The sequence below is a fragment of the Canis lupus genome, chromosome 25 (genome assembly GCF_003254725.2).
Source record: "Canis lupus dingo isolate Sandy chromosome 25, ASM325472v2, whole genome shotgun sequence".
Classification (NCBI taxonomy): domain Eukaryota; kingdom Metazoa; phylum Chordata; class Mammalia; order Carnivora; family Canidae; genus Canis; species Canis lupus.
The window spans coordinates 14,760,516-14,785,425 of NC_064267.1; the positions used below are offsets into that span (position 1 = coordinate 14,760,516).

General features: G+C 39.0%; 1 protein-coding gene across 3 annotated transcripts in view; it reads left to right on the plus strand.

Annotated features, from left to right (window-relative positions):
• The window catches only part of LOC112669526 (mitochondrial intermediate peptidase), a 174,671-nt gene that overhangs the window by 19,840 nt on the left and 129,921 nt on the right, over window positions 1–24,910 (plus strand). For all 3 annotated transcript variants that reach the window (XR_007405814.1, XM_049101063.1, XM_025462701.3), the window contains exons 6-10: window positions 3,214–3,396; window positions 4,178–4,334; window positions 9,482–9,530; window positions 11,261–11,321; window positions 15,488–15,540. Coding sequence is in view for 2 of the 3 variants with exons in the window: in XM_049101063.1 (XP_048957020.1) it covers window positions 3,214–3,396; window positions 4,178–4,334; window positions 9,482–9,530; window positions 11,261–11,321; window positions 15,488–15,540 (503 nt within the window). In the remaining variant the exon portion in view is untranslated. The remainder of the gene's footprint in view (window positions 1–3,213; window positions 3,397–4,177; window positions 4,335–9,481; window positions 9,531–11,260; window positions 11,322–15,487; window positions 15,541–24,910) is intronic.

Genomic DNA, 24,910 nt, shown 5'->3' on the forward strand with positions numbered 1-24,910 from the left:
TCAAGTCTTAATCAGTGACAGAGTCCTTAGATCGTTTCTGTAGAGCTCCTACGTCTGTCTGCATCCCCAAAACAACTCACCCTGAAGCTTATCACCATGTACCTGGCCTGTCCTAAAGGTCTTTGTCTCCTGTCTCTCATTATAATTAATAGTGATTAAACATTTGCTATTTGAAGCATGCATTCTCATCAGAGCTTCATAATAGCTGTGAGGTTGTTTGAGTATTGCTATCATTCCTGTGTTGTAGACGAGGAACCAAGGCACCTAGCATTTATGTGACATCACAGAGCTCAGACTCCAGAGCTTGCTCAGCTCTCCCTGCTCAGGTTTTCTGCTGGTCAGTTCAACCTGTCTGTGAACATTGGTGTGATTTCCTTAAAGTATTGATTCAATCATTACTCTTCTGCCCAGAACCTTTCAGTCACTTTCTGTTGCCTATAGCAGCTAATATGTAACAGAACAAACATGGTGATGCTCTCCTAGCTGTTCCTTGGCTCCCCTGTAACTCATTACACTGTGCCTTCTCTGTGTGGCCCTGATGTGGCTCTTCCTTCTCCTCTGTCTGCCCACCAGGCCTGCCTACCTTAAACCCCTGCTCATCCTCAGACACTGTGTCTGTGAAGCTTTTATCAATCCCCCACCTGGAGTTTTGTTTTCGTCTGAATTCCCATTTGACTTCTTTCATGCATGTGGCATTTATCTTTAAGTGCCTGTTACTGAAGCTGTTCCTATTGCATTACTTAGCTAAATTATGGGATTCTTAAGGACTAAGAATGCCAGTCATGTTTTTCCAGTTTTGGCCTCAGCAAATGCTGAATGACTGTATGATGAATCATAATAATTCTAGCTAATACTAAGTTTGATATTCAGAAGGAAGATAGTGGAGAATAGTAGACTTGCTAGTAGAGAATCTAGGCGAATAGTCTTGTTATTTTATATAATCCTCAGGAAAGATGTTTTTGAAACTTTACTCAAAGGTATTATGTGTCAAGTTAAGGTCTAGTCTATTTCACCAGCATTGAACCTGCTGCTTTTACTTCTTGAGTGTTCTTAAAAGGATAGCTGCCCTTCCTGGCATGTCACTCCCTGGAACCCACGAACCTTAAAGATGCAAGTAAAGTAAACCTGCTGAACTCCTCTCTCGTAACCTCTGTGTCTGTTCTCCAAGGTGCTCCACTAGGACAGGATAAAAGGAGACATGTTACGCTTTTTGAAAGAAACCCACCAACATAATGTACAAATTATAAAGGCCTGTATATTCTTTCTGTATTCTTCCTAGGTTATATTTTATTTAATTTTTAAGGTTTCTTATGAATATAACTTAAAAGTTTAAAATTGATGGAGGTATATGTTTTTTAGCAATCATTTGTTAAATAACACAATTGCATAGAATTCTTAGAGTAGAGTATCATATCTTTACCTCAGAATGATGGAATGCTATGCCCAGAAAATTGGTGAATGCAGGAAGTAACCCAGTTTTTAATATTCTGGGGGATTTTTAAAATTCTTTGAAATAGTTTTATGACTTTTTTTTTCCCATTGGTAAAGGCTTTGGGGAATATTTTTGGAAAGTAGTGTGATTTCCAAATCTTTCACCTTTTTGGTTATTCTGCTGGTGGCCATTAGGTGGCGATAGATGGCCATAATAGAGACAAAATCGGTAAAGAGAAACTTGGACTGTAAAGACAATGGAGTATCTGAAAACTAATTTTTTTCCATAAAGTTTGATTTCTCTATATTGTAAGTTTTTTTTTTAAGTAGGCTCCACACCAAGTGTGGAGCCCCACATGGGACCTAACGTGGGCCCCCATATGGGGCTTGAACTCAAAACCCCGAGATCAAGATCTGAGCTGAAATTAAGAGTCTGATACTTAACCCATGGAGCCACCCGTGTGCCCCTATCTTGTAAAATTTTTGGTGGTTAACATATACTTGATTTTCCCCCAACATCTTATCAAGCATATGTCGGCATCTTAAATACCTTTTTAAAAATTGTTAATGCTGCTTAACCATTTTTAAGGGTCATACTACAATTTAGAATGTGTTGAAGGCTAGTGACCACCATCCCAGAAAGAGGTGCATCTGATTTCACCAGGTGCCCATCTAGTTTTCTAGTAATAACAACTGCAGATTCCTCCTTGTCCTCCACCAGTAGATGGGATTGATTACATGAACCAGTTTATGTTTTTTCCAAAACATCTGTGGGCTCTCCCTTTGATAATACATCTTTTCTCAGGAGATTGTATGTCCTAAAGGTGTGACTGCAAGAAAAAGCCCACGTGGGTGTGCCAACGCCATCCACATCCTCTCCCGTGAGTTGGCGGGGTGACGTGTACCGGGCACGGAGCTGGAAGACCGGGCCTGCCCTGTTTGCTCTGTCTGGCTCTGCTTCCCACTGTGCTGCTGTCCTTCTGTAGCTGCTCAAGTGTGTGCACACTACAGGGCAGCCCCCTCTGGGTGTTCACTGTACTCCTGTGAAGACTTGCAAAAATATCTTTCCTTTCCCTCTACCTTTTTATCTCGTCATTTAGGACTGAGTATATTTTCAAATTTTCCCTTCCAATACTTGCTCTTTTTCTTAAAGATTTTATTCATTTATTTGACAGAAAGAGAGAGAGAAAGAGCACAAGCAGGGAGAGTGGCAGGCAGAGGGAGAGGAAGAAGCAGACTCACCGTCAGGCAGGGAGCCCGAGGTGGCTCTGGATCCCAGGATCATGACTTGAGCCGAAGGCAGACACTTGACTGACTGAGCCACCCAGGCACCCCTACTTGCTCTTTTTAGTCTACAACTACTTATATCGATACTTCAACTACCTACTGTTCTCCAATTCACTTAACTAAGAGGTTATTTTGGGGATTAGAGAAGGATTCTGTACTTCCAAATGTTGTTAATTTCAAAGATTAGTTACATAAAAGATTATAGGCATAAAATAGAACCCTGGAATTTATGTTAATCTCAAAGCATAGTAATACCATAAAAACTGTTAGGGTATTAAGAATCTATCAAAAATAGATTTAGCATACTATTTATAGGATATTATTATATGTTTTATAGATAATATATAAACAACATAGTATTCCTTTTATTTAGTATCTTACTCAATTAATTTAACCATATATGTTGCCTTACCACCTTTATAGATGGTCTGTTAAATCAGTTGTGAAAAATTACTTTAAATGCCTTTAAATAACTTTTACTCCCTCTGCATCTAGCGTAAAAGAGCAGTGGACCTGAATGTTAAAATCTTGGATTTGAGTAATACATTTCTTGTGGGAACTAACTTTCCCAACAAGGTTGAGAAGCATCTCTTACCAGAACACATTCATCGTAACTTTGTAGTCACTGGAAATCATATCATAATTGATGGTCTACATGCAGAAGCTCCAGATGACTTGGTACGTGCATTCCACTCTCTTCATAGTTCGGCTCCTGTCTGTATGTTGCTCCTGTTTTAACTCAAAATTCAGTGATAATGTCATCATACCTTTAAAAATACTTGAGTGTTACTAAGGCCTAAAATTTGACTGTGAGATTATTACTTCTGCTAATACTTTGAATGATGAAAATGGTTTATTCATATCTCATAAAGAACTCATTACTTTTTTTAAGATTGTATTTATTATTTATTTATTTATTTATTTATTTTTATTTATTTATTAATGAGAGACACACAGAGAGAGAGAGAGAGAGAGAGAGAGAGGCAGAGACACAGGCAGAGGGAGAAGCAGGCTCCATGCAAGAAGCCTGATGTAGGACTTGATCCCGGGTCTCCAGGATCAGGCCCTGGGCTGAAGGCGGTGCTAAACCGCTGAGCCACCCGGGCTGCCCAAAGAACTCATTTTTAAAGTATGATAGATAATAATTGACATTTGAGACTACTTAGATTCTTAATGCCTGTAGTTTTAATCTGATTATGGCACATGCATTGGGTGAATGTTTGTTCCACCATAGCCTATAACAGAGAACTCCAGTCAAGGATGTGTTTGTATCCCATACTACAGAAGCTTTGTAGTATGGATCAAAAAGCTTTATTCATCCTGTATAAAGCCTGACTTTATTTTTAAAGCAATGATCACCTATAGAATAGAGAAGTGAGAGTTAGCCTATATTGTCATTGCATGGGCCTTTGTGTCATGGCACTTCTTATACCTTCTACCATTTACATTTTAAATATAGGTTCGAGAAGCCGCTTACAAAATTTTTCTTTATCCCAATGCCGGTCAGTTGAAATGTTTGGAAGAGTTGCTCAGCCACAGAGACCTTCTGGCCAAGTTAGTGGGATATTCCACATATTCCCACAGAGCCCTCCAAGGAACAATAGCCAAAAATCCAGGTAATCTTGTTCACCTACCCAACTTTTCAGGGTAAAATAGGATTTTTGCCAAACTGAACTTCTGATTTTAAATAGCTGTAAATTAGTGTTCTCTTTTTAATATACTCAGAGACCCATTTTTTGAGATTTTCTACATCTTTATATAAAACTGACTTCTAAATAGAGCTAATAATTTGACATACATTCTCTCCAACCATGGTAATTTATGTCTTGTGCATGTTGAGAGTAAGTCATACTTAAATTTTCATTGATGCTGATTTCAATTATTTTCATTTATTTATTTATTTATTTGTTTGTTTATTTATTTATTTATTTATTTTTATTATTTTCATTATAACTCAGCTAGTTTCTGTGGTCAGCCTAACCAAATTGGTTAGAATTAGTGTGAAAGAGGAGGAAAGATCAATGTATGTGCTGAAGACAAGGTTGAATATAGGCTAGGGCTATAAAAACATATAGCTCTATAAACCTAAAAAGGAGGTTTATAGAGCTATATGTTTTTATGAGAGAAGAGTACGAAATGGGAGGATTTGTGTTGGGGAAAAAGCAACCTAGGGTTTGTGAGAGTCTTGCCTTGTGCTCTGTTGAGTTCTTTCTGATTTGTAATGTATCAAAGAAAACCTTATACAATAGTACTAATAATGTAAGTGTCTATAGTGGGTTTTCTCAGAGTCAGGAGTAGAGTAGCTGTGATGGTGGCATTGTCCTATTCAAGATACCTTTTAGAGGTTGAATCTCTGAGCCTTGGTGATGGGTTGAGAGGGAGGAGGAGATGGTGTGCTGGGTACCCTTGGTTTCTGGTTGTGCATCTGGGCCGGCGTGCCCTTCATGGACAGAGGGAATACTAGAAGTGAATTCTGTGTGAGAGGAAGATCACATTGTTCATTCTGTTCTGTCTTTATTCCATGCATATCCCTTCTCACTCTAGTATGTCCCCATCTTCTCCAAAGCGTTCTTCAGAGACGTCCATTTCCTTGACCTGTCAAGGCTCTCTGCAAAACCATGGGCTCATCACACTCATTCCTTTCCTTATGTTGTTCCCTGCATGGGCAACAGCTCCCACCTCCCAGTCTGTTAAATCTTACATGGTTTTTCATTGCTCAGCTCAAAACCTACCTCTTTCACAAAGCCTTTTCACTTCCCCGAGACACCATTGTTTGTCTCTGAACCCCTTATGTGCATACAATTTGTTTTCACCCCGTTTAACTCCTAAATAGATCTTATGTCATTTTTGTATGTTTTTCTGTAGTCATTGTTGTCACCAGATTGTTACAGTACTTTATTATTATTATCTGTATAGTTGATCTGTAAATGATGCAGGGCTGCGGACATCCCCGCAACCCTGCACAATCTAAAATTCACATGTAACTTTTGACTCCCCCAAAACTTAACTATGAATATCCCACTGTCGACTGGAAGCCTCACTGATAACAAAGGGTCAATTAACCCATATTTCGTATGTTGTATGTATTATATACTGTATTCTTACAAGAAAGTTAGCTAGAAAAAAAACATGTTATTAGGAAAAACATAAGAAAGAGAAAACACATTTATAGTAATGTACCATATTTTTCGAAAATATCTTTGTATAAGTGGACCTGCACAGTTCGAACCTTGATGTTCAAGGATCAACTGTAATAATAGTAAGATACTTACTCTGGGCCATTGGCCATTATTTCATTTAATTACTGCACAGCTGTGTGAGGTAGATGTTTGTATCCACTTCGAGGTTAGTTATAGTGCTAAAAAGTGGCAGAGCTGAAACCTAAACCCATGCTCTAAACTTATGGTCTTCATAAGCTGTTTGAGACTTAACAGATGATATAAAAGACATCATCTTCAGTCTTTGTTTTCATCCATTGATTCAATATTTACTGAGTGCCCACTACATGTTGGTGATTATCCCAGGCCCTAGATATAAATCTGTGTAAGACATGAAAATTTCTGCTCTTGTGCTGTTTATATTTCTATAAGGGAGATAAGAACAAAATAAATAGGTAAGGATCACAGTATGATATTAGTTACTACAAGTTGTGGAGAGAACTGAACAGGTTAGGGGATAAGGAGCATGAGTGTGTTGGGGTGGTGCTGGATTTTATTTTATTTTTTTAAAAGATTTATTTATTTATTTATTTATTTATTTATTTATTTATTTATTTATTTATTTATTTATTTATGATAGACATAGAGAGAGAGAGAGAGGCAGAGACACAGGAGGAGAGGGAAGCAGGCTCCATGCAGGAGCCTGATGTGGGACTCGATCCCAGGTCTCCAGGATCATGCCCTGGGCTGCAGGCAGCACTAAACCGCTGCACCACTGGGGCTGCCCTGGTGCTGGATTTTAAACTGACTTGCCAGAGAGGGGCTTGCTGAAGATGAGGCATGTGCGCGTTGATTTAGAGGAAGTGCAGAAATAAGCCTATGGCTCACTAGGGAAAGTTCGTTCCAGATGGACACACAGTGAGTGCAGAGGGCCCTACATAGGTTGACCTGGTTTGAGGAAAAACACAAAGGCCAAAGCGGTGGACAGAGTGAGTGAGGGGAGTGGTAAGAGGCAGAGGCAGATAAGGAGGGGCTGTGTTCAGTAGGGCTTTTCCTCGAGTGAAGTGGCAAGTCGTTGAGGGATTTTGAGCAGAGAAGGAAGGTGACATGACTTAAATTTTGATGGCAGGTCATGTGCTGCTGACTCTGAGATAGACTGCAGAGAGACAGGGGTGGAGGAGAGGCCATGTAGAAGCTGTTTTGTAGTAATTATGAGAAGGATGGTAGCTTGACCAAAATGGTGGCAAAGGAGGTTGTGGGAATATGTCTGATTCTGGATATGCAGCATTTTGAAGGGGAAACCAAGGCTTTTAACCTGGTCAACTGAAAAGACATAGTGAGTTCCTGTTAACTAAAATGGGGAGGACTGGAGGCTTGGTTTGGTTCAAGTTAAGTTGAGATACCAATTGGTGTTCACATGGTATACTAGGCAGTTGGATATGTATCTGTGGAATTGAGGAGAGAGCTCTGAGCCACAGATATAAATCTGGGTCTTTATTTATTTATTTAAAGATTATTTATTTTAGAGAGAGCGTGTGAGTGGGGGAAGCACAGGGAGAGGGAGAGAATCTCAAGCAGACTCCCTGTTGAGCATGGAGCCATGAGCCAAATGAGCCAAACTCTCATGAGCCAAAATCAAGAGTCAGACACTTAACCAACTGAGCCACCCAGGAGCCCCTAGGTCTTTGTTTAAAGTTTTGAGATTATATGAGATCTCAAAGGGAGTGAATGCATCTAAGGAAGAAGAGAAGTCTGGGACATGGGGTCTGGTGCCCTCCAGGTTTAAGAGGTCAGAAATCTGAGGAAAAACCAGTAGTGGCCTCCAAGAACGAGCATCAGTGAGAGGAGAAAAATGAACAGAGGAGGTGCTCCTGGAAACCACATGAAGAAGTGTCTTAAGGAGGGAGTGATCAGCTGACTCAAATGCTGAGGGCAGGTGCAGTCTGAAGAAGGTTGAGGATTGACCACTGAGGTGAGCAGTGTGGATTGGAGGTCACTGGACCTGCTGCAGCTAATGCCAGATGTCATCGCTCACTAGGGGGTTAGTATGGTCATATTTTGGAGTTAGGCTATTGTGCATAGAGTCACATTGGATGTGACTTGTGTCCTTAAGGAATTTAAAATTTAGTTGGTGGGATCCGTTATATAAATATAAAGATAAATAATTGTATAGGTCAGTGCCTTTTCAGTGTCAAAACAATGCTGTAGGATTTGAGGAGTGGGGGATGTTTGTCGGATGCTCATGTGGTTGTCAAGGGTTTCGTGAGGGAAGTGAAACTAGAAATTGGAGGTGAGGGAATGGTGAGCTTTCAGCAAGAGGCAGAAGGAGGGCAGGAGGGAAGCAAGGTTTTAAGGTGGCCATTCCTGCAACAGGTGAATTAGGAAATAATTCTCCAGTGAGGCATTTATCTTCAAACTCATTCTTTTTAATATGACAATTTTTCAGGTAGATGAATTGAGGTAGATTTTTCATGTGCAAAATAGCTAGAAAAACAAAAATGGGTGAAAGTGAATAAAAAATGTTTAGAAATAAAAAACATGCATAGACTTACTTGAGAATACTTCTCTATGCAGCTGGTATGATATCCTGAAATAAGAGTTCATTTTTAATGAAATAACCGTTTTTTCTTAAAGGTCTAATACCATTTAATATGGTACATGCGGCAGTGTTTTCAGGATTACTGTGTACGAGGCTTGTTAAGGATCAACAGTGGCAGGAAACCCCATGGCTTCTTGGTTTAGGTTAACCTCCGTTCTTTTCTCAGGCTTGTATTTTACTCAGAAAGAAGATGAATTGGAGATGGCAGGAAACTTAAAACCATATACAAGATCATCTGGAAAATATAAAAACAGTGTTTGTGGCAAACTCTAAAATACATGCGAAAGTTCTCTATACATAAATCAATGGCAAAAAGTGGTAAATTCAAAAATACACATGAAAAATTCCCTATCATGGAAAATAATCGTTGTTGTACTATGTTGCCTTTATGAGTTTGTAACAAATATATAATGACTAGATGACTGAAGTATTTAAGTACTTAAAATCCTAGCAGAGCTTAAATTTCTAATGTTCTAATTTTGGCATATTTTCTTTTGGTATTGATCCTGAATCGATTATTCTGCAGCTATATGTGAAAAATAAAAATAGTTGTCCAGAAAAAAACCTGATTTTTAAAATATAATTTTCAGTGAATCATGTTTCTAAATTGTACTGATATTTATAAATAAATCAAAATCCAGCTATCTTTTTTTTAAAACTCAGGAAAAATTAGAAAGCTCTAAAAAACTTATTTTTCTCTTACACGTATGAGTAGATAGAAACACACTGAAATTTTGACCCCCCATTCATTCCTCATTTTGCGGTATAATGGAAGGCTTTGGATTATTACTATATTTGTTTAATTCATTTTCTGTTAAATTGATCATCATCATCTGGAATTATTTATTATATGCCTAGTATATGTTAGCAGCCCTGGGACCTTTTGAAAATGATCACTTAATGGCATTGTAGTGCATAGATTATAACCATTACATTCCAACTTTAACAGGTATGTTCATTTTATTTTATGTAATTAAAGATATTTTCTTTTGGATTTCATTTTTAGAGACTGTCATGCAGTTCCTTGAGAAGCTATCAGACAGACTTTCTGAAAGGTTAGTTTTTTTATTCTACTCTTTAGAGTGTGTATCATGTAGTTTTTTATAAAATAAGACTTGATTTATAAAAAATTAGGAGGTGGAAGTATGGGAATATTGGGTCAGATCTGTGGACTAAAGAGATTGGATTAACTGTGAGGAGATTTAGCAAGCACACAGCTGTCTTTCTGAGGTGATAATCTTGAAAACTGAGGCTGACCCCTCTGATTAACTACTTCATTGCCATTGGAACCCCTCATTGATGTGTAATTAAAACATTTGGTGGTATGAGTTGATAACATGTTCTGTCTCCCTTTCTGATATTTCCCACTCATTTTTTCTCCTTTCCCCTTTATTCCCTTTCACTATTTTTTATGTTTCCCCAAATGAATGAGACCATATAATGTTTGTCCTTCTCTGATTGACTTATTTCACTCAGCATAATACCCTCTAGTTCCATCCACGTCTAAGCAAATGGTGGGTATTTATCGTTTCTAATGGCTGAGGAATACTCCATTGTATACATAGACCACATCTTCTTTATCCATTCATCTTTCGATGGACACCGAGGCTCCTTCCACAGTTTGGCTATGCCTTTCCATCTTTGATAGAATTTCTTGTCTTCCACTGGTGCTTTCTAGTCCTTTGCTGAGAGGCCACACTCCAGTAGCCTTCAGATACCTAGGATTCCAGGAAGAGGCATGTCATAGTTGTCTCATAAAGCTGTCTAAAATTTCATTTGCCTTTTTGACTATACTAGCATGTTAAATTTTAGCTCAGATTTCCATTTTCTTTTATTATAAACTCATGCCTTAGAACCCAATCCTCTCTAATTTGGATTATATCTATACACTCTAAGCTTTTCTTTTAATCTGGTGAACCATTGTAGCTTTGATTTAATGAAGAGGCAGTGTTAATTATGCGGTTAGTTGAGAATTTACTCTACTTTTCTTTATTAGTTAAGTGTTAGTATTCTTTCTTCCCTTGTATGTAACAATAGATTATATTTTGAGCAAGCATGCCATCAGATTTTTACAGGTATATATAGGAGTTCATTCTAACAAAAAAATTCACATTCTATTGACATTAAGCACATATTTGATTATTGCCCAGCTAGAGGTTTTCTGTAGGAGAAAAATTATGAATAGTAACCTCTCTTTATATTTTTTTATATAATTATATATTTTATATAATCTCTATATATTTTTTAAAAAGGTAATTTTGTTAGTCTCTTACCTTTTTAATGTATAGCAAAGAGCGGTGATTTAAAGTTTGCTGGTTGTAACCTTTACATGTATCTGTAACATTGCTAATTTTTCCAAGCTTTAATACTTTCAAGTCCTATATCTATCTGCTAGGATGTTTTCAAAGACAAATTGTGATAATTTACTGATGATGTATTGCTGCCCCTTCTAACACAGGTAAAATTTGGACTAATACTGCTTTACATTTGCATTACAAATTACTTCTAATTTTATCATGAATACTGGGGAAAGTTACATAAGAAAACTAGTTCTTTTTTTAAAAAATTTTTATTTAAATTCAATGAAGTAACATATAGTGTATTACTAGTTTCAGAGGTAGAGTTTAGCGATTCATCAGTTGTATATAACACTCCCTGCTCATTACATCAAGTACCCTCCTTAATGCCCATCACCCAGTTACCCTATTTCCCCAGAGAACTAGTTCTTTAATAATGTAATTATTAAAATTTTCTCCTAACAATGAATGATAAACCTATTTTACAGAACTATAAAAGACTTTGAGATGATACGAAGGATGAAAATGAAACTAAATCCTCAAAATTCTGTAAGTGACAATTTTGGAATATTTTGATTATAATTTAAACAGTCTATCAGCTGAAGTCCTTATCTTTTGACTCTAGAACTCTTGTGATATATTAAAGGTGTGTATATTCTTGTTTCTGATCCTTGGTCTTCGTTCTGAATCTTGGGTTTGGTGAATAAAGTATTGAAATACTTGATCCATATGTCTGGGTTTGACATTTCCAGGAAATCAGTATTTTTGTTGGTTAGTTGACATCAATGCACACATATGCTCATACACATATACACACCTATAAATGTATATTAACAACATATGTTAATATACAGTCACACGAAGGCTGCTTCCATTCTACCGAAAGTGGCCTTCTTAGTTTGAAGCAGCCTTTGAGAAAGCTCAGTGGAGGATTGATCTGGTACATGGCAGTTTAACCATCAATGTTAACATTGCAGTTTACTTTTTTATTTGCTAATTTATGGAGCTCAACTAAATAGATCGATATTGACTTCAAAGGTATACCCCAACTTAACACACTTAAGTGTTGTTTTTAATCATAAGGTTAAATGGTCACTTGGTCTTACTGTACAGGCTTAAATGTCCTTATGTCCAAAAGCTGCCCAAGTGATGCCATGCCCTGAAAAGTGATGGGATTCCAGATACGAGGACCCTGGTTCCTACTTGGTTCAAGGATACAGCAGGGTTGCTGGTTGTATCATTTTCCTGCAGGTGCCATTGTTGGCAATTCTTGATTTGGTGCTGCTGCCAGGGCCAAAATCATAGAGAACATTTAGGGGAAATGAGCCTTGCAGATTTAGAAATTATTTACCTATTTCTCAGATATAGCTACTAAGAAATAGATTAATCTTATCAAATTCACCAATTTCTGGAATAGCATGTCAACTTGTTAATTTATGGTAGGAGCTGTCTAGCAAAGTAGGATTAATCATCTGCATATTTTGGCATGGTAGGTAGGTCCACTTAGGAAACTAGATACAGATTAGAATTTATTTTGGTGAACATAGAAACAGAAAAGATAAGGTATGTTGTCAAAAGCTAATTCATTAAAAGCTAATATGGAACTATCCTCTCTAGACGTTTTGTATACCTTATCGATATAGGTTATTTTGCAGATATTTGTGAAATGCCTCATTTTCTCCTGAATTCCCTGTTTTCACCTTGCTACCATAGCCAGAACCTGCACTCACTGTAGGCCAGTGATTCACAAAGTGTGTTCTCTGTACCAGAAGCTGTAGCATCAACTGGAACTTGTTAGATATAGAGATTCTTGAGCCCTACATGAGACCCATTGCATCTCTAGCCTTATAATCCTTGTTTTGACAAGCCCTTCAGGTTATTTATCCCCCACCCTCCCATCAGTTACTAAATCCTATATATTCTTCCTTCCTGAGAGCTCTGTGTTCTTGCCTCTCCATGCCCATTGCCGCGGTGCTGGTTGAGGTCATTGTTACTTCTCACCCAGATTATCATTGTAGTTGCCAAACTGATTTTCAAGCCTTTTGTTCTGGCTCCTGATTTGGACTACTTAGCAATGTGCCTAGTTCAGGGTTAGACATAGGGTAGGTACTTAGCACTTAGTTGAAATAGGAATGAATGAATGACTTGTCACCAGAGGGATTTTGCCAAAAGGCAGATCAGATCTTGTCACTTTTTTTTTTAAGCTTTTATTTATTCATTCATGAGGGACACACACACACACACACACACACACACACACAGAGGCAGAGACACAGATAGAGGGAGAAGCAGGCTCCATGCAGGGAGCCCGATGTGGGACTCGATCCCGGGACTCCAGGATCACGCCCTGGGCCAAAGGCAGGTGCTAAACTGCTGAGCCACCTGAGGATCCCCCAAGATTTTGCCACTTTTTAAAGATATTTCAGTGGCTTGCGTTAATTCTCAGATTTACTTTCCTGTTTCTTAGCTTTCCCACCAAGCCTTTCCACATTTTGTTTCTACCTGTTTCTCCAGCCTTGTCTTCTGCTGCCCCTTTAAGCCGTGTCTCTTGTTCCCTACTAAGTAATGCCTGTGTGATGCTCTTGTGCTTCTTAAAAACTACTTACCACTTTGCTTCTTTGCTTGTCCTTGCTTTTCTTTCTTTTGTTTTAAAATTCTGACTGGTATTTATGTGCCCATGACTGTGGTAAGTAGCATGCAGTCATTTACAAACTCTGTACACAGGAATGCCTTTCCCTCTTTCTCATCTGGATTCAATGTGGCTGGTCTTCATCTCCTCCAGTACCCTTCTCATGGGCTCTATTTCACATGGTACAACATCACAGGCATAACCTACTGTGCTCTGATTGTGGAGTCTAGACCATTACCGGCTCCTTGGTACAGGGATCAGGTCTTACTGGGTTTTATTTCCCTAGAGCCTGTACTCTCTGGTATGTAGCAGGTCGTAAATGATCATCTTTTGGAGGAAATGTGTCCCAGGAACTGAACACTTAGGGGCCATAGTTCCAGGGATGCTGGGAGAAGGATAGTAAGCCTATAAGTATCTTACATTGGCTACACTCCATGGTCATGGAATAAAATATAAAAAAGAACACCTTGTTGTTTGAGGACATGATGTCTGACCTGAAAATTTAAAGGATAAATCAAAGGATAAAAGAAGCCAACATTCATGGAGTTTTTTACTCAATGCCAGGTATTCTGTTTAATAGTCCAAGTGCATTAAGAAATGGTATTTGGGAGATGCTGTTGATTTGTTCAGCAAATAACTATTGAGGCACTACTGTGTACCAGGCAGTATTCAAGCTGAGGATATAATAGGAAAAATGCGAACAAAGTCCCTGTCCTCAAGAAGCTTACATTCTAGGGGAGGAAAGCAGATAGTAAGTACATGAAAGAAAGAAATACATGCCATGTTGTATGGTGATAAGGGCAACAGGAGAAAATAATGCAGAGCAACGAGGATGGAGGTTGCTGTTCTGTAGGGATTGGTCAGGGAAGGCTTCTCAAGACACTTGAGCAGAGGGATCCCTGGATGTTTCAGCGGTTTGGTGCCTGCCTTTGGCCCAGGGCGTGGTCCTGGAGTCCCTGGATCGGGTCCCACATTGGGCTCCCTGCATGGAGCCTGCTTCTTTCTCTGCCTTTGTCTCGGCCTCTCTCTCTCTGTGTCTCTCTCATGAATAAATAAAATCTTTAAAAAAAAAAAAAAGACACTTGAGCAGAGACTTGGAAGAGATGAGGTAGTGCCCCACAGAGTAACTCGGGGCAGAGCTTTCTCCGCAGAGAGCGCACCTGCCCCTTGTGGTCAAGGAATAGGGAGGGGACCAGTTTGGCCAGACTGGAGCTCAGGAGGGTGGAAGTGGCAGGAGATGGGCTTGGGGTACAGAGTGGTGAGATCAGGTGGTATAGGAGGAAAACAGGAAAGCATTGACGAGCAGAAATACTTTTTCCATGTCGTACAGTAGTGTGGATTGAAAGCTTGAGCCCAGGCATTCTGACTTCACAGCCTGGGCTTTTAGTCACTCTTGTCACCTGGACAATTTGTGGGGAGGAGGATCTTTCAGGTATTCAAGCTTTTCTTCCCTTCAGTATTCTGTACCAGTTGTCAAAACCAACTTCTGTAACAGTGCTCCTTCTTCTTCTTTTCTTTTCTTTTCTTTTCTTTTCTTTTCTTTTCTTTTCTTTTCTTTTCTTTTCTTTTCTTTTCTTTTCTTTCTTTTCTTTTCTTTTCTCTTTTTTGTGACAGTGCTTCTTTATGACATATTTTCTTTGGCAAGATTAGAGGTAATTCTCCCTTCATTACACTTGAAATTGTTGCTTTCACTTTGGCAATCCACCCTAAGCTGCCTGCTTAGATTTAGAAAGAACTTTAATCTTATCTTTAGAACCCTAATCTTACCTGCAGTATGTTTTATGGATTGATATGTGGGTTGCATTTTGGGAAAAATTTTGACATGGCTATTTTAATCTATTAATGTTGACTTTTATGTTTACTTTTTACCTTATTTACCTTTTCCCCAAATTCTGGGATTATGTTTCATTTATACCTTGTACTCATTGATTATGGGGAAGTCAAAATAAAGAGGTATTTCATGAATATTCAGGGTTTTTATAAAACTTTTCTGATAACAGGTTTACATTTTATAAGCTGTCTAACTTGTTGGTAAAAACTGTGGCATAGTCAATAACTTTCATAGCAATGAATTTTTCCATTGTAGGAATTAATGCCTTGGGATCCCCCTTACTACAGTGGTGTGATTCGTGCAGAAAGGTAAGGTTTTTTTGGAGAAATCTTCATATATGAGAAGGAAGAAAAAAGCTAATCTTTATTGAGCACCTTGCACATTAAGTATGCAACTAGTCTACTCACTCAGTTGCCTGCATTTTAAGCCTGTATGCTCTCAAGTCCAGGCCTCGTGCTGGCATGGTTAGCATTTGCCCACGTGTTTTTTATCTGGATTAAAATCGTGCATAGGATCATGCTCTATCCCCTCCTCATACCCCTGCGGCCTGTTCTATGGCTCATATCATTTCCTTGTTTAAAACTTTTAAATATCTCCCTGTGGGGTCTGGAATCTGGCTTCTTCCTGTGTGTAGCTTCCAGGTTCTTTTACTACAATGAGAATTTTGGGGGCTGAGACTCTACTAGAACCCTGATTTTCTCTCATTTCTGGCCCAGGATGGGTGCTCAGCAAATATATGTTGAACCAATAGAGGAATAAAGTAGTGCTTGGGATGGGGCTTTGTGATTTTTCTTATGTTTCCTCATTTTTGTTTGAATATATTGTGGGCACTTTCTTGACACATCTGGAAGGATATATGTGAAATAAGGATTTAGGACAGTTAACTTGATGTAAGTACTCCTTTGGTTTCCATATTCTCCTGTGTTTATTCTATTATGGGCAAACTAGTAGGAATGCTTTTTTTCCTGAAATATCCTCTATTTCTGTCATTTTTATATTTGCATGTAAACCCAAGAAATATGGAGGCCTGTTCAAAGTGAATAAATTTAGAAATGTTTATGTCCCAAGCAACTATACATATGCAATAGAAATAAAAAAACTTCCAATTCTACACTTCAACAGATCTTTAACATTTTTTCTCTTATAGTTCCTTTTTGAGATCCTCAGCTCTAACCCAGAGTTAAGATTGATTTAGGTAATAGAAGAAAATAAAAGCTTTGTGCCTTTTTCTTCATAAAGCATGTTGGCATATATCATGATAATATGCTTATTTGATTGGTATTTAACTTTGAAATCTTTTTGTTACTATGCATTATTCAAACATGAAGTAAAGGGTAGTAAATACCTCACTGAAATTAGGCTTTTTGTTTATTTTAATGATTTTTTTTTGATATTTGTTAATAAAAGCAGAAAACAGTAACTTTTGGTGTTCTTTTCTGCACTGGTAGGAGGAGAGGTGCCCTGAGATCAGTGTCTTGAAGAGTTTACCCACTTAATATTCATTCATTTTCCTCTTTGGCTTCTCTGTGACATCTCTGTTCCTTAGACTAATCTTACAAAGCATATTGTCTCCTGATATTTTTTCAGCTGTTTTTTATACATATATCCCAAATTCAGCATGAGCCACCTTTTCTATGGAAGCACATAAACCATTACTCAAAATCTGTAAATCATTTGATTACAATAAACAGTGAGTGCTTAGAATATATGATAGGTTAATGTAATTACTTCACAAATGTGTTTGATGGCTGCAAAACCCCAGACTTTGCTCCCTATCATTACATAAAACAAATGATTTCTCTCTTCAAACTTTTTCAAAGCAAGATTTGACTTGGTTGCTTGGCCAACCAAGATGTAGCATAAGGGAACACTAAAATTTTATTAATGCCTTCCATATCAAAAAAGGGTTTTAAAAACTTTTGACATTGGAAAGTAATGTAAAATAGATGAATTTTGGGATCCCTGGGTGGCGCAGTGGTTTGGCGCCTGCCTTTGGCCCAGGGCATGATCCTGGAGACCCGGGATCGAATCCCACATCAGGCTCCCGGTGCATGGAGCCTGCTTCTCCCTCTGCCTGTATCTCTGCCCCTCTCTCTCTCTCTGTGACTATCATAAATAAATAAAATAAAAAAAAAATTAAAAAAAAAAAAATAGATGAATTTGTTTCTTTCTGATTTTTGCTACTGTGATTTTTATGTGGTATTCCTCTGTTTTATGTCACCCACCCCGTATTATTTTAATGAATGTCTTAGCCTTATATTTAAGTGATATTCTTGTCATTTAGTCTTATTTTGAAAGTGTAGGATGCCCAAACGGTAGTTCTGTGAAAATTATATATGAATATTTGAAGACTTGGAAAGCTATATTCAATTGTAAAGTATATGCATTAATTAGGAGTATGGGATCCCTGAGAAGTTTGGGAGTAATCTTAAATAAAAGACATTGACTAAAGGATAGTGACTTTCTCTTCTCCATTTCTACCAAAGTTCAATATTGCAAAGATTGCAAAATCTTCATGTTGCTGACTGACTCTGGAGTTGGTACTTAGAGATCACTGAGTTCTGTCCCCTGTGCACAAGCCACAGAGACAGGGTCTTGCTGTCCACACAGGCCAATGGAAAGAGTGGGAACACCCGAGGTAGGGTGGCAGTGTGATCTGGAGCATGTTCCCCAAAGCCTGGGGGGCCTGAGGGAGCCCTGGCTCAACCACTAATGAGCTATACACGATCTTTGGAAAGTTACTTCTCCTCTCTGAAGCCTCTCAGCAAGGGTATCTATAAAATGGGGGTTATAATAGTCCCTCCTTCATAGTCAGGACTAAATGAGTTAGTAGTGAAATAATATTATTATATGGAACTGGACTTCTCTGGACACTGTTCTAGAAGAAGATTTACTCTAAGAGGTGCTTTTTAAGTGTTCTCTAAAATCTTTTGAAGGAGTGGTCACTTCTCCCTGAAGCTTTCTCTAACACTTATCTAAAGAATGATGAATGTATTGAGTTAGTTGTAGAATGCTTATCAGAGAAGCTTTTAATGATGGAGAAAGAACACGGCCAGAGAGGTCCGCCTTGCCTGTGCTTCCCAGAGCATTACTGTGCCCAGCAGGGAGGAGGACTGTGCTTGGCTGGCAGGACAGCTCGTTTCTGGTCCTTTTTTTCTTCAAGGTCATGGGATAACTACTGCTTTCAAAGTAGAATTGGAGCCATCATTCATGGTTTCTAGGATCTAGTCATAGCCCACTTTTCTTTAACAACAAATGCATGCACACCCACAGTTATTTGTTGGGTATGACCTATCCTTCTGTTTTTTTTCTACCATGCCTCTTCCTTTACAGCTTTCCTCAGCTGGACTAGGCTCTCTGTCCCAAGTCAGATCCCTTTCTGTCTCAGGCAGAGCCTGTCTGGTGGCTACTAGTGTTCACCTTGCCTTTTTTTGCTGTCCTACCTGAGAAATTTTGCCAGGAGTCCACAAAACATCCAGGTCTGCTACAGCCACTGTAGTTCCTGCCATCACTGTGCTTACAGCCACATGTGGCACACTTGATCTTTAACAATGTGTTCTATTGGTCTTATGTGTTAGACATGTCTCATCAACCAGACCTTAAAGCTCTTAAGAAAAAAGTGTGACTTGTTTCTTCTATTTGCAGTAAATTGTGGAATACACACTCTGGACTCAGTAAATGCATATTGGTTGATAGCCACTGTTCAAGACTGTACCTAAACCAGTAATTGGGGAAATGAACTGGGGGTGGTGGAAGGGGAGGAGGGCTAGGGATGGGGGTGACTGGGTGGCAGGCACTGAGGTAGGCACTTGACGGGATGAGCACTGGGTGTTATTCTGTATGTTGGCAAATTGAACACCAATAAAACATAAATTTATTATTTAAAAAAAGAAAAAGGGGAAAAAATAAACCAGTAATTGAAAACCTTATTAAAAACAATCCAGTGATTCTCTCTCTCTCTCTCTCTCTCTTTTTTTTTTTTTTAAAGAGGATATCATATTTTGGTGAATGGCTGTTTTCATCTGTCAGATTTATTGAAAGCAGGGTGACCTTCATAATACTCTTTTGTTGACAAAGGTTTTTACCAGGCTTGTTGGTTCTTAGAGTTAAGGAATCACCAGCTATTCCAGGAACACAATGTAACCTGCCTGGTTACACCAGGGACTTTAGTTAATTTACTTCAGGTTTCAATACTAGGTCATTTGTTAGGCTATTAACTCAGTAAAAGCACCAAGAAAAGGGATCCGTAAATGCTTCAGATGAGACTTTAAGAAGTGAGGGTTTTAAACATCTATTTTAAGGTGCTTAAAAGGCAAATGACTGCATTTTGGTTTGAGGTTTCAATAATCTTGAGTGACAAGAGTTGGCCAAGAAGCACAGGTAATGGATGACAAAAGAAAATGAAAATATAATAGTTTGGGTTTGAGGTTAGAAGAAGGGAGCAAAGTGAAGACTGCTAAATCCTTGTTAAATTCCTCTGCTTTCAAGTAAAGACTTAAATATGTGGTTTGACACGAAACAAAAAATAGAAGGGGCTTTCCTTGATTTGAGTTTTTCTTCAAGTTAACCCCAGGGACCCTTTTTTTTTTTTTTTTTTTTTGCTTTTATGTCCAGATGCATTTTAAGTTTCTTAAATGTTCGCCTAAAGAAAGAAAGAACCTCTTAGAAGTAAGATAAGAAACAAATGTGTTTTAAAACCACCAAAAGTCAATCCTGGGAGATAGTGGCATGAGTGATCGATAGACATCTTAAAGAGCACAGAAAAATCTTATTTTTTTTTTCAAGTTTTAGTGTCCGCAGTTGGAGTCCGCATGGAAGAGAAGTAATTCTTTAAATTATGAAAAGTATATATTCAGTTGTTTTGTTTAAAATGAAATGTGATTTTTGATTAGGCAGTCCATTTGTGTGAATCCAAAAGTCAGAACAACATTAAAAAGTACTCAGTGAGAAATTTTGGTGTCACCCCCATCCCTGCTCATGGCATTCCCCCTTGCTATGTCCCCTATAGAGGTAATCATTTTAAAGTTGTTTAATGTGTCCTTGGTGTTTGATTTTGATTTTTAATGCTCAGCAAATTTTTTCTTTTCTGCCAATAGTGAGTTTCAGTGAATCATGCTTTATTAATTTTGATGCAATTTTATATAAGGGTATATTATTGGGAAGGAGAATTCAGTATCACTTATTCCTTGCTAAGGTATATCCTCAAAAAAAAAAGTTCAAGAGCATTCACATATTGAGATAGGAATGTTTTATGTTTTAAACTCTTTAGAAAACCCTGGATTTTCATGGACAGCTGATACTGGTGTTCAAGTTAATAAAGACTTATTTGATGTGTGAAGTTGTATGGTTTATTGGCTAGTGAATGTGCAGTGAGCTTGGTGTTGTCAGTGTTTAAACTAAGGATGCTTTATTATGAAAACTTTCAAAATAAGTGAAGATATAAAGAATAATGTAGGTTACCTGCATATATTTATCTTCCAGATTGAGTAACTATTAAAACTGTGCTGGATTTGCTTCATTTCTATCTTTTGTTTTCTTTTCTTTTTTATTCCTTCTTGTGACTAAAGCAGGCCCTAGACCTCATGTCCTTTCACTTCGGCGTTTTATTATGGCTCTGGCAGGAATATGGGTATTTTCTTACAGCAGTCCCAGCACAATACAGGAAGGTTCACAGCGGCTCATTGGCATCATCTGGTACTCAGTCTGTATTCCTATGTCCTTGATAGTGTCAGGTCCATCTTCTCCCAGTTTGTTGGAACCAGACAAGGTCTGCACATTTCCTTTGGTTTGTCTCCTGATTTTTACTCTAGAGCACATCTGCGCCCCTCCTGCCCCCGCCTCACCTCCCACCTTCTTCATGTTACTAACTGGCTATAGACACCAGGTTACTTTCCCTACAGGTTTCCTAAACTTCTGGATCTATGTGATTGCTTTCTTGTGGTGTCATTTTGCTGCTTCCTACAGTCTGGGTGCTATACATCCCCCACTATTTTTGGGTATTTTGTCTTACTACTGCATTTTAGGTGTGACTAATTTTATATGTTAATATAATTTAGGAATCCGAATGAGAGACTTATGAGTAGAGGTCTCACTGCCATCCTTAAATTTAGCTTCAGCCTCTTTGATGGGGAGGGGGCATAATATCCAGATTGGTACCCCAGCAGGTAATGTGATCATCCTTTTTTTACATCAGGCATGCTGCTTCACTTTCCCACTTTGCTAGGGTCATGATGAAATTGTACTTTGTTTCTTCACTTATTAACTTTAGTTTTGATTTATGTTGAGTACAGTTTCCAGTGAACTAGGTATAACTAATTGGCACCATTGAGGAACATTGTTCTCTGATTACCAGGAAGTTTGGCTGCAGAACTTTTCTTGCCGTGAGCCTCAGAAGGCAAGATAGAAACAACCAAACTGGCAATGGCTGATTCTTTATAAACCAGAGAGGGTGAATGATCTTTTTTTTTTTTTTTTTTTCAGTACAATCCAATTACCTGAAAGGTAAACCAATTTTAGTATGTTCACTTCTTTTACCACCTTCCCTTTGTTTAACTCAATGAAACAGTAGCTCTCCCTATGGCTTTCAAGACTAAACATTTTAAAATCCCATCACTTTAAAATCATGCTGAGACAGTCATCCTTGATGCCAAAACATTCTTATTTCATTTTCTCTTGATCAAGTTAGAAATAGTTTGCCTGACAGCATTGTCACCTACTCTGCTCCTCTTCAGTGTGCGTTTCCCCCAGTCCACATGTCCCTCTGGCAAGCTGGCTGGCTTCTGCCACCCTGAGCCTCCCCAAGCGTTTGCCATTTGGTGCAAAGCTTCTCTCACACTCACCTTATCCTCCTGACTAGCACAGGGGAGGACTAAAGCCTATGTTTACCTGCAGTTTCAACCTGGATTCAGTGAATCTATTTAATTGTGTCTCTATGTTTTCATGAAGTTCACTGCCAAGATGCGTTTAGAAATAATGTCCAAGTTCTCTCTTTAATCCCAGCTGCATCAGAGGTTGAAATATAAGTCTGACTCATAGATTGTGCTTCATAAGTGCAATGATACATTGACTCTTTTTGTTGTTTTTAAAGACCTCAAATTACAACAAAGAATTCTTCAGTTGAGAATCTCTGACTAATCTTTTTGTACTTGTTGCAGTGATAATCAGTGTCTCTGATGGGGATTTTGAAACATTGCTAAATTCTATGGCTTCTAATCAGAAAGACCTAATTTTTTTTTTTTTTTTTTTTACTATTTACCATGCCGATCACAGTAAGTTCTAGTTCTTTGAAAATTGCGAATTTGTAAACCCATAGGTAAGCATATTTTTAAACAGAACGAATAACAGAACATTCATTTGTTGAGCTTCACTTAGCAGCCAGGGTAGATAACAGTAATTTCCTTCCTATTTCTTTCTGAGGGAGAAGAATAACAGGATTCCAGACATATCTTATTTCTGGATTCAAACCAGTGGAACATCTTTAACTGTAAATAGTAGTAAAACTCTCTTGTAAAACTATAAAAGAGTTTGAGGTGATGAAAGGGATGGGCAATGAAACCAGATCCTCAAAGTGCACTTCGGTTTTACTCCGTTTCTACTGGGCTGTGGCTCTGAGGGCCATAAGGTTTTCCATGCTGCTTGTAGCACTTTTCTGCCATTCTGGGACTCTTTAGATGACAGAGGAGGGATTTTGCAGACGGAGATGCTGTGAGCAGGTATTCACAGGCACACTAGTAGCTCCCGTGCTGTGGCTGCCAGCTGTGACTTGGATGAACACTGGCATGGCATCCTCGAGTGCCTCAGTGACCTGTGGCCGCAGCCACATCCTACGTGTGATTTCACACCGTGTTGCAGGTGTCAGCTGAGAGCATGAAAGGCAGGGGCCCACATGGTTGGGGGATTGATATTTTGTAGGGATGTGCCTCGAGGTGCCTCGGGTCTGACTTAGAGCTGCTGGTAGTCCCTTTACCTCTTCATTTCTCTTGCAGCTTCGCTACTTTTTCCCCTTCTGGCTGTTCTTTGGGAGGGAATTGCCTCCCACCTGTGGGAGTCACAGAGGGTGTGGAGCAGAGTGCAGGTGCTATGAGCTCTCTTCTTGCTCTCTGAGGTGGCTGAGTCAGCTCCAAGGGGATCTTGGCTTGATCGAGCTTGTGTGCCCTGTTTGCTGGAATGCCCGTGAGCCTTTGCGGGTGCTGTTTCTCCTCCTAGAATGCACTTCCCCCTCCACCAGGGAACTCCTCTTTCAACATCCACCCCAGAGCCACCTCTGTCTTGAACTTCTCCGCGATCCTTACATGTTTATCCTTAACCCTTTGGTGCGCACAGTTAACCATAGTCTCGTCTTTGTTCGTAAGCCGCTTGTATGTTCCCCTGATGCCCCTTGTCACTTGCAGTGATGTTTTATGGTCACGGTGCCTGACTATCTTGAGTTATCGGGCACTCGATATTAATGAATGTTCACTGCATTGCCTCAGTCTCCTTGCCAAAGTGTGGCTGTAGCTTCTGCAGTGCCTACTTTTCTGCAGGCACCTTGCCAGCACCTTGGCAGGCATTGTCTGAGTGTTGGAGGAGCCTGGGAAGTATTATCCTCATTTCCTTGGTTAGGAGATTGAGGCCCCTGAAAGCCAAGTAACTTGCCCAAAGCACAGAATCAGTGAAAGAGAGATCCAAGATCTTAACTTCAGGGCTCTTTCTCCTACACTGCCTTGGATTCCCACAAACCTGTCTGGGCCTCAGTTTCCTCAAGTAAAATTAAGTGATAGTTCATGCTCTACCTGGCTCATAGAATTATGTAAGGAATATGGGAGACTTGTGGTGTGAAAGGGCTCTGCAAATTGTAAAGCAATATGCAAATGTAAGATAATATCCAAACTATCACAGGGATTGCTTCATCAGTTACTCTTTCTTAATATATCCTCAATTTCTTCCTTTCTATTAACTTCTTTCTCTATGTCTGCCAAGTTGCTAGGATATCTCCCATCTTTTTTTTTTTAATATTTATTTATTTATTTATTTATTTATTTATTTATTTATTTATTTATTTGAGAGAGAAAAGGCAGGAGGAGCATGCATGCAGGAAGGGGAGGGGCAGAGGGAAAGAATCTTCCTCCTTGGCTGTGCATGGAGCCTGACCCAGGGCTTGATCTCCCCCCTCAGATCATGACCTGAGCTGAAACCAAGACTCTGATGCTTAATGGACTGAGCCACCCAGGAGCCCCTCCCACATCTTAAAATACAAATAATCAGCTTACCTCTCCCATGACCCTTGGAAAGACGGTAGTCCTCATTTCTTTGCCAGACCTCCCCTGACAGTGGTCCACACTAGATGTTTCCTTTTTCTAACAGCCATAGTCTGAATCTTAGTCCTGTCCATCTGTCAGACTGGTCTTCCCGAGTTATTCAGCAGCCTGCCAGTCATCACTGTTCAGTAACTGGTTTTAGCCCTCAGCACCCCCTAACCTCTGCAGTTTGTGAGATCGCTGACTGGTTCCTGTTTCCCCAAATTCTTTCTCCCGTACATACTCCCAACTCCCTCTCCTTTCCTTTCTCACCACCCTCTCATTTGTTTCTCTTTCCTCTTCTCTAAACTGGCAGCCGTAGGAATGCCCTCAGAGTTCTGACACCCCAGTTTGATCAGGAGGTCCTTTCCTCTTGCAGTGGTTTGGGAAATAAAAGGAAGAA